The sequence below is a fragment of the Protopterus annectens genome, chromosome 14.part0, assembly GCF_019279795.1.
Source record: "Protopterus annectens isolate FY-2018-M chromosome 14.part0, PAN1.0, whole genome shotgun sequence".
NCBI lineage: Eukaryota > Metazoa > Chordata > Ceratodontiformes > Protopteridae > Protopterus > Protopterus annectens.
This window is the reverse complement of record NC_056748.1, coordinates 732,769,599-732,780,469: the sequence shown is the minus strand read 5'-3', so window position 1 is coordinate 732,780,469 and position 10,871 is coordinate 732,769,599. Positions and strand designations below refer to the sequence as shown.

The 10,871-nt window shown below is 39.9% G+C and overlaps 1 protein-coding gene across 1 annotated transcript in view; it reads left to right on the top strand.

Moving 5' to 3' along the window:
- The first annotated feature begins 4,378 nt into the window (after positions 1 to 4,378).
- The window catches only part of CISD1 (CDGSH iron sulfur domain 1), a 129,345-nt gene continuing 122,852 nt past the window's right edge, over positions 4,379 to 10,871 (top strand). The window contains exon 1 of the mRNA XM_044056473.1: positions 4,379 to 4,517. Coding sequence (XP_043912408.1) covers positions 4,487 to 4,517 — 31 coding nt within the window. The 5' untranslated portion in view covers positions 4,379 to 4,486. The remainder of the gene's footprint in view (positions 4,518 to 10,871) is intronic.

Sequence of the window (10,871 nt, the reverse complement as noted above, 5' to 3'; positions counted from 1 at the left end):
ATGAGCTGGAGGCTGAGGAGAAACAGCATCAATATGAACTGGAAGCCAAATGTATGGAGACTGAGGAGAGACTGAGACATTTAGAAGCTGAGGAAAATGAGACACAGTGCCGGCATGAAGTGGTGCTTCTTACCCTTCAAGAGGGTCATGGAGGTAATGGGGAAGGGAATAATCAGCTCCAGAAGCTGTAAAGGTTAGTAAGCCTTTTCCTTGATACAGGGATGGGGATGACTTTGATAGTTTTATTCATAAATTTGAGAGGGTATGTGGACAGTATGATGTTGATCGTGAGCCCTGGGTTCGGTTCCTTACTCCATGGTAAAGCTGTTCAAGCCATCTCAAAATTGTCTGATGTAAAGTGTTTGAATTATGATAAAGTTAAGAACTGTCTTCTTGATTATTTTAAACTAACACACTGATGCTTATAGAAAAAAAGTTTTGTGAACATAGACACAAAGGAGATGATAGTGTACATGATTATATTGCTGATTTAAGTACTTACTTTCACAGATGGGTGAGTGGATGTCAGGTCACCACTTTCAAGGGACTGGCAGACCTTTTGGTGAGGGAACAAGCCCTCAGTACGTTGCCTGATGACATGAGAATCTGGTAAGCAGACAGAGAGTGTAACTCTGCGGAGGAGTTGGGGAGAAAAGGGGATCTCTACCTAGCAAGCAGAGCACCAATGCATATGAAAGGGATACTAAGTGCTGCACATTGACATAAGGGAACTCATGGGGGGCAGTCTAAACCACTCCAGCAGAGTACACCAGTAAAAGGGGAAACTACAAGTCCAAGTACACAATTAGGGATTAGATGTTTCAAATGTAACCAGAGGGGCTACATAGCAGTCAAATGTCAATTGAAGTAAGATGAGAAACAAAAGATGAGGGAGCCAGCAAGTAGGGATGGCAAGCTGCCAGGTGTACATTGTTTGGAAACAACAGGGGTGCCAGTCTATCACCAAAAATTATATTTGATCTTAGTAGATGGTAAACAGGTTACTGCTAAGAGAGACACAGCTTCTGATATAACCACTGTGAGGCCTGCAATCATTAGAGAAGAGCAGTACTTGCTTGGCCAGTCCACTCCAGTCAGAGCTTTGGGAGGGACCCCATTCCAAATACCTTTGCTAAAGTTCATCTTAACTAGCAAGGTTGAAGAGGAAGCAAGCAGGTAGGTGTGTGTGAAGATATTCCTGCAAGTGTCCTGATAGTGAATGACTTTGATGATGCAGTACCTTGTGTACATGTAGTGACACACAATCATGCTTGGAGACAGGCATGTAGGTCTGGTAGCCTGGGGGACACCCCGACAGATCTCATACCTGAAGCTTGGACTGGTGTGGTGGTTGTTTCAGAGAAGGAGCAATCCTGTAGCAGTACATCTGAAAGTGAGGCACAGCTGCTGGTAGGTACTGATGTTCCCTTGGACATGGTGACTGCAAGGATGGAGGGGAGTGAAAGTACTCAGATTGACAGTGAGGTACAGTTGTCAGAAGCTACTAGGCATACTGTGGAAGGGGAACTTGGGACAGTCACAAATGTAGAGTTGAGACAGGCTCAACATACGGACCCTATATTACAAAGCTTGTGGGATATGGCTAAGGAATCACCTGATGCTCATGAAAGAGGGGAGTCTGTACACGGGAACAAAAGCTTGTTGTATAAAGAGTGGACTCCTAAGGGAGGGTTGGAAGGTGTGCTTGTACGCCAGTTGGTAGAGCCTAGAGCCTACCGTCTGCTACTTCTAGCTATAATACCTAATATTCCTTTTGCAGGTGGTATTGATATAGAAAAGGTGGCAAATGCTTTGCTAGAAATTTTCTGCAGGATAGCTTTTCCAAGGTAAATACTGATGATCGAGGTGTCAACTTCATGTCAGACCTGCTGACATGTTTGTGGAAATACTATGGGGTGACACATTTAGACACCATCCCCTGTCATTCCCAGACTAATGGTCTTGTGGAGAGGTTAAACTCTACATTAAAGACTATGCTATGGTCATTTGCAGACCAGTTTAAAAGGGCAGAGTTAACCATAAAACCCAGTAAGTGTCATGTGGGTATGGCAGTGGTCATGTACTTAGGACACAGAGTGGGGACTGGTGAAATTAGGCCAGAACCTGTCAAACTGGAAGCTATTCAAGTGTGGCCAGTTCCTGTTACTAAAAAGCAAGTGAGGACATTTGTGGGGAGAGTGGGGTACTGTGGAAAATGTATGCCCAATTATAGTACAATAGCTGCACACCTTATTGATCTACCTAGGAAAATAAACTGGTTAAGGTAGTGTGGACCACAGGTGGTGAAGAGGCATCCCAAAAACTTATAGAGATTTTGGGAGGACCCCTTGTTAGCCAGCCCAGATTATAGTAAACAATTTGTTGTGCAAATAGATGCATCAAATTATTTGGTGGAAGCTGTACTCTGCCAAGTTTCCTCAGAAGGAGAAGAACGACGCAGTGGAATTAATAATTCCATTGCAAATGGATTGCCCAGGAGGGGAGTGGGTTGATATTCCCAGACAGACCCATTTTTCTCAAGTGTCATTTTTCAAGGGTCACTTGAAAACCATTCTTGAATTATGGAGCGAGAAATACGAATAAATTAGACACTATAATTTATGCTAGCATGTCTGGCTGACGTTTGTGTACATAATTTCAGATTAACTTGTGTATTATATGCAAGCACGACTAGCTATGATATTGTAAATTAGTTCTTGCATGTTGATTCATAATGTTTGTACAGAATGATTTAAAGACTTGAACAGTGTTCCTTTAAATTTCTAACTGTGCATATTTGTGAAGATTCTAAATGCAGACCATCTCAGAATCAGATAATCTGCAGATTATGCCATCAGAATGTTGATAGTTGCTATGTGTTATTGCCAGAAGCTGAAAGAGAGGAGGGAACTTTAGCAAACTGCTTTTGGTTAATTTTCAAAATATGAAAATAAAATTAGAACTGGAACAGTTGTGACAGCTAGGCTAGTCTATAAAAGAGCTTGCTGAAGACATTTGAAGTCAGTGAAAGTTGTCAGTTGTTGTCAGTTAACAGCCAGTTCTAGTCATTTGCAGTTGTCAGTTGTTCACAGTTGTACTGTGCAGTGGATACCCCTAAAGGACTCACCAAGAACTGTAAACCTGCCTTTGCTCTGTTGTAGTAATTTAGTTTAGATCAGGAACACTTTATTAGTCAGGTAGGAAATTATAATTAATCAGTTACAGTTTTTTAAATGTTGGATTTCTATCCTTCAGTATTGCTTTCATTTTCCTGGTGACTGAGTTATGTTTGTTTATTGGAAATTACAGTTTTATATTTTTAATAATTTGCTCATTATTAAATATTTTATTAACTTACACTGTGGCTGGTCATTCAGTGTTTTCTTTAGTGATTTGAGTGCTTATACCTGCTTTGATAATTCCCAGGGCACTATGAAAGCCTAGCTGCTGTAGATCATTTGCTACTGTTTGTTTTAATATCTATTTTCATAATTAGACACCGCTTTAAAAGGGCATGTAGGCTCTCTGACTAGTGGCAGCGTTACAGTATTATTTCAGGGAAGAGGCACAGCTGGCAATCTGTGTCACTTTCCTAGAAGTGTTTGGATATGTGAGATTTAATTTATTGGAGTGTGAGTGTATCAGAGGTCTTAAACTGGGACATATTACTCTGAAGTGTATAATAAGGAGTTATGTTAAAACTGGACAGAAGTATACAGTCCAGACACAGAGGACATGCTTTGGTCTTAAGTTTGAGACTTTCCCTGAGGTGCTCAAGTGTATAGAGTGTAAAAGTCTAAGCCTCCCAGTTTATAGTGCCTGGTCCTGTTGTGCACTTAGGGGAAACTGTGAAATATTAACTCCTGTTTAAGAGACTGAATCATATTGGAGTGAGTACTGAGGACTGAAGCTGACACAGGATAGTACGGGACGTCGCCTTATTGTTGGCAGTCCGGTGAGGTATTATCCGGACGGGAGGTCACGGTAAGCATGTATTTTTTTTTAAGAATTATATTAAGTCTAAATTCGAAAATTGCGTCATTATTTAGTGAGTTCAATTCTCCTGCTGTGCTATACATCCTCAGATTTTATAAGAAATAGACCAACATTTCGCAGTAATAATCTGGACATTCTAAAAAAAATCTGGGCAGTTGTGAGGTATGCTCAAACTGGTGTAAGACAGCACATCCAAAATAAACATAGACAATAGTGAAACATTTGGGCAGCGACTTGATTTGTTTTCCCAGTTGGCGTAATTTGAAACGCCGCAACACGTTTTTCAAATTACTGACTCAATGAATGAAATTACTTTATATTTTAAGACGTGCTTTTTGTTTTGGAAATGTGCGCTTTGAACACACCTTACTATGCGCTTACAAATGACGTATATTGACCCTCATTTGTTTTGCACGTGGTTAGAGGTTACTTGTTGAACTACCTAGCACTGTCCTTTAGCGGTGTCATTAAATAGTACAGTTTGCAGGTTATGAAAATGAGCTCTAGCAGTACTACTAAAGGTGAGTATAGTAATACTCGCCTTTTTGCTTTTTAGTTCCACTAAGTTCGTATGTCGTAACAGTGTATTTGGGAATAGTTGTAAGTGTTAATGACATTTGCTGCACTGTGGTGTCTTGATGCAATTAATTCTCGAATTGAATGTATGTTGGTTTTGTGCAGTGTTAAATTAACTTGCTGTGTTTTATTTCTCTTTCTCTATATTTTCTGTGAATGTGTTTTTCTGCGCCCTTTTGATACGTTTATAGATATTGTCATGTTTCATATTTTATGCTTTTGTTTATAAGGGAAATTGTGGACAACATTACATGCATGCGTTTTACTGGGGAGTTGTACACACTGTATAGGATGAATACAGTCGGTCTCCGTTGTTTTTCATTAATGTAGGAATTGGATTGTTTTCCCTAGTTGGCGTTAATATTTGAAATATTTTTAAGCTGCCATTGCTAGACAGCTTTAGATGATGTTCTAAAATTGCTTTATTAAAGGGGTTCTTTGTAAGGCATTCCCGTACTCTGAACTCGCGCAGCTACTTCGATATTTCATATCTGTCGCGTTGCCCCTCACTTTCTATGTATTAGCATATTCTTATTGTGAGATCTGCCATCAGTAGTTAGAAGACTGATTTGGGCTCCTTTATCAGTTGGTGCCCCCTCCCCTTTTGTAGACTACATTTTTGGTCTTCAGTTTGAGTCAAGTGTAAAAATGTAGAAGTCTAAGCCTTCTCCCTAGAAGATGTGTGGACTTAACTGTATAGAAAGTGGTGATTGTTTGGAGGGGGTCAGAACCCAATAAGCAAGTAGGTTAGGAATTGATTTTGACGTACTTGCATGAAGTCATAGGATGCTAGCTAGTATTTTCAGTGTCGCTTGTACAGTATATACCTGTTATTTCAAGTTGCCATTTAAAGCTGTGACTTGATTTGATTACACAGACTTCACATTAAGAGGTCAAACAGTTAATTATTACACATTTAGTTTGTGAACTGTGTTTGTAGGAGTTTTCTTCGGATTTTGATCTCATAATGCAAACATGAGTGTAGATGTTTCCCTTTCTGCACAATGGTATACTTATTTGTGTTAAATCCTGATTTTGGACTTTTTGGTTTCTTTCAACAGTTTTTAAGCCGTAATTAATATTTTAGAGCATTTATAGGCTGTTATTACGAGGGTAGTGTGACGGCGGTGAGGTCTGCGGTGGGAGTGATGGATGCGTTTAAGTTGGAGGTGGGATTACATCCAAGAATCAGTTCTGAGCCCTTTCTTATTTGCAATGGTGATGGACAGGTTGACAGGTGAGATCAGACAAGAGTCCCCTTGGACTATGATGTTTGCAGATGACATTGTGATCTGTAGTGAGAGTAGGGAACAGGTGGAGGAGACTCTGGAGAGATGGAGATATGCACTAGAAAGAAGAGGAATGAAGGTCAGCAGGACTAAGAATATATGTGTGTGAATGAGAGGGAGGATAGAGGAATAGTGAGGATGCAAGGAGTAGAGGTGGCGAAGGTGGATGAGTTTAAATACTTGGGATCAATAGTTCAGAGTAATGGTGAGTGTGGAAGAGAGGTGAAGAAGACAGTACAGGCAGGATGGAGTGGGTGGAGAGTGTCAGGAGTCATTCGTGACAGAGTACCAGTAAGAGTGAAAGGGAAGGTCTACAAGTGGGTAGTGAGACCAGCTATGTTATATGGGTTGGAGACAGTGGCACTGACAAAAAGGCAGGAGTTAGAGTTGGATGTGGCAGAGTTAAAGATGTTAAGATTTGCACTGGGTGTGACGAGGGTGGACAGGATTAGGAATAAGTATATTGGGTCAGCCCCAGGTTGGAAGGTTTGGAGACAAAGCCAGAGAGGCAAGATTGCGTTGGTTTGGACATGTGTTGAGGAGGGATGCTGAGTATATTGGGAAAAGGATGCTAAGGATGAAGCTACTAGGTAACCGGAAAAGAGGATGAAGCTACTAGGTAACCGGAAAAGAGGAAGGCCTAAGATAAGGTTTATAGATGTGGTGAGAGAGGACATGCAGGTGGTTGGTGTGATAGAGCAAGATGCAGAGGACAGGAAGAAATGGAAACGGATGATCCGCTGTGGTGACACCTAACGGGAACAGCCGAAAGATGATGATTTGTATAGCTGTTATTTATATTAATGTAGAATTTGGTCTTTATAAGCTTAGCAATGTTTTAGTTGTAAATGTTGCCTGAGCAAACTGTTATGATCTTTATCTTTTAGCTTATGCACTGTGCTCTGTTATGGGGAACAGGAACATTTGTTGCTATGAAACTGGTTTAATTGATTACTGGGAGTAAGTACTAGCTGTGAAAAGCTTATTGAGTAGTTGGAGCTAATAATAAAGAAATGCTAGTGCTGTTTTAGTTTTTGGGGTAGAACACTGCTCTCCATGGACCTTTTTCAGACTGTCTGAGAGCAAGTCTGGTGCTTGCTTTCAGTTACATAATTAAGCAATTGAGCTTGAGAAAATCAAACCCGGACAGCAGGAAACTGCTTTTTAAGGGACCTTTTATAACTAGAAAGTTCAAGCTGCATCTCCATGGTTGCATAGAGATGGCTGTGCCTACCAAGAGTATAAGCCCAAAATTAAACAGATTATTCAACAAAAGAAGAGAAGTACTAGCTAAAATTAGGAAGTGGAACACCGAAAATTATAAGCTAAGAGTACGGAGTCCAACAGACCACATTCTGAGGTAAAGATAGTCCCAGGCCAAGGACAACCATAAGGCTGCTTTCAGCAATTTCTGAAACCTAAAAGCCAGCACACAACAGTGTGCCAGTTTGCTGGTAAATGGAGCAATGGTCACATAGCCAAGTTATGTAGCAAATCATCTGGTTGACATATTCAGCTATAACTTTACCCTCCATCCACTTGCCCACCAGGAAATACAGTCTAACATAACATCTCCAACTATTAGTAGGGAGCAGATTTTGAAGGTGACCTCTAAGGTCAAGAATACAGCTTGATGGGCTCCAAAAATATCTCGGAATATCTTGGGTCTTCCCAGAATGCCTCTTAAATAGCCTGAAATATGGCCTGTCTTGGCCATTGGCATCACTGTTCAACATTAGCCTCTGAACAGGCTTTGAGACATGTGAATGAAGGACTGCAAGAGTCCTGTCTGTATACAGGGGTGGGTCATTAGCTGATCCTGGGAACTACAGGCCCATTAATCTGACCATTCTTTCCATGGCTTTGCATACAAAACTAATCATGGAAATGATTAACAGTGACATCCAAAAACTTCTGACACTGGACCCGACCCAGTTTGGTTTTGTGAAAGGCAGGTCATGTATACTGAGCCTGGTTGACTTTGACAAGGTCACCAATGCAATGGATGAGTGCAAAACTGTGGTTACTGTTTTCCTTGACCTAGCTAAGGCATTGGATACAGTACTCCACTTGAGCATTGTATACAAACGCCTGAAACTGGGCTTAAATCCCTACGTAATGCACTGGATAGCCAGCTGGCTCACAGTACCCAGGAGGGTGGGATTGGAGAGACCCCCTCCACAAAGAGGCCAGTCACCAGTGGAGTTTCCCAGGGCTCTGTACTGGGTTTACTCCTGTTGGGCATCTGTTTCTCAGACATCAAGGCTGATATCAAGAGCCCTGACTTCCCAGTTTTCTAGATGATTGCAAGCTGGGAGCAATTATAGATGCCCCTTAAGGTATGGGGTCTAACACAGACAAATGACTGGTAGCGAAGCCAAGTCTTAAAGCTCAGTGCCAAAAAATGCATAATTGTACCTTTTGGTAAGTCTGCCACCCCAGGAAGCTACCTAATCAATAAAACACTCCTAAAAGTAACTGTAGTAGTCGGGATTTAGGAACTCGTGTAGATGGTAACCTGGCTTTCAGCCAACACGTGTCTAAGGTAGTAAGAAGCTCCTTTTATGCCACTCTGCTTTTCAAGTAAGGGCATGTCATTTAGGTCCAGAGAAGTCATCATGCCATTGTACTCCGCCCTCTTCAGTCCCTTTGTTGAGTATAATTCTTCCTTTGGTATGCATTTGACCAGGCACATGCAATAGCTGGGAATGTCCATTGAGGTTCCTCACGAAAAGAATACAGGGTGTAAACGCAATGCTATTGTGATGAAAGGAGGTACTGCCAGCCAAGCTAGCTGGGATTTTGCAAGTAATTTTCATTTGTGAATATCAAGCTAATTTATATAAGATGCTTGTGTTAGAAATGTATTAGAACTGTGTATGTCATGTGTATATCGAACTGCTCTGTACAGATGTTTGTGCTGAAGTTATTTTGTAAAGTGCTTGTGCTTAAAATGTCTCCATAGTGTGCCCTACTGGAAGACAACAGAAATGTATGTGCACTATTGTAACTGTTTAAATGTATGTTAATGAGGAAACCGGAGGGTTAACCTCAGTCAAGCAAACTTTAGAAAAATATTTTAAATGAAATCACGTCATAGTCTAGGCCATAAAGAGGCTGTCTGACAGGTTTCAGTGCAGCTAGAGAGACAAAGTCTGTACTAGGAAGCTTACTGTATTGTCTTTGGGGTGAACTAATTGCTACTTTGGAAGCATGAAGGAATGCAGTTGTTTATGACTTCACCACCTGCCAAAGATCTGAGCAAAAGCCCTTGTCTGTGTATTTTTACAGGTGGATGCTAAATGCTACCACCAATGGGGCTTTTGTCTGGGAACTAGATGTCAGGTGACCAGAAATGGTCTTTCTGCAAGCTATCCCAGCAGTAATATTTTAGATATTATTTTTAGATGTCTCTAAATGAGACAGAGCATTCTGCATTATGTCTTCGACTTGACCACAACAATGAGAACCATTCACCATGCCATCTGCCTTGCTTTTTAAGTAAGTTATTAGGGTATAGTAACTCTCAGATGCAGTCAGGAATATAGCGAAGCTTAGTTTAGATTTTGTTTTTCTTTGTGTGATCCTGAACTGCAATGTTACTTTAAATATTTCCTGTGGTTTTGATCTCTGTGTCACTGTGAATATATATTTAGTATTGTCTTATTCTTTTATCATTAAATGTATTTAAACCTTTCATTGTGGCTGATCTGTGTAGAGATATTTATGTTTTGAGAGTACTTGCATATTTATTTTGTGACACTGTGGGCCACTCCTAATAGCTTTCCTCTTGGTCAAACTACCATTTGTATTAATATTGCACAGTAAAATTGGGACAGCCTTTAAGGGCCCTAAAGCAGCTGAGAAGGAGTGACTGGTGGCAATGATATTTTTTATATTGTGGGATAGCACTCAGGATATCTTAGAGCAGTTTATGGATTATATAAATAGGAGCACTTCTTTTTTGTTTTTTACACATACATGGAATAAAGATAGTATTAATTATTTGGATACCACCATTATAAAAACATCTAATGGTTTTAGATCTAAAATATACCGTAAGGATACCTGGTGTAATAGTTATTTACATTATACTAGCCACCACCCCCAGATGCAAAAGAAAAGTATCATCAAAGGTCAAGCTGTCAGAATAGCTAGAATGACTTCTGACTTCAATGACTTGTTTAATGAGTTCCTTTTTTTGGGTAAAAAATTCTTGGAAAGGGGGTACCCTGCCAACATGGTTATTGAAATTCTAGATGAAGTATATAGAGGCTGGGGAACTAAATATGTGGCACTTTTGGGGAAAACTATAATGTAACCATAAAAAGAGGTAAGGAAGGTAAAAATTTCTACAGGGCCTGTGTTTTAGAATACAATATGTTTTCTGCATCATTTACCAACATAATTAGAAAAAATTGGAATACATTGAAAATAAATAAGGAAGTATATGAAACAGTTGGGAATATACCTCTTTTTACATACAGAACTGGAAAAAGTTTTAAAAGAATATTTGAGCAAGGAGAGAAAAAGAAAGGTATTTTAAAAGCCACCACTTCTTGTGGTAACTGTAATCTATGTAATATGATTTTGAGAGATACATGGATTAGGTTGAACAACAATTTAAATAGTGTGGCAAGATTTTGTAAGGGCAATTGCAAAACCAGGATGGTAGTATACATGGCTAAATGTGAGGATTGCCATGCATTCTATATAGGAAAAACTGAAAAGGCACTAAAAGATAGAATGTATGAGCACCAATACGATATAAGAACAGGGAAAGAGACGAGTGCCTTATATAAAAATTCATTGGTATGCCCAGCATATAATGGTTTCAAATTTGGTATTATTGATTTTATCACAGATAACTGGAAGGGGGGAGACATAAAAAAAATATTCTGCTGGGTAAAGAATTGAAATGGCAGTTGAGACTAAAATCTTTTATTACAACAGGATTGAATGAATATGTGACCATCAAATCTGTCCTAATATCTAAAGCAGAAAACATTT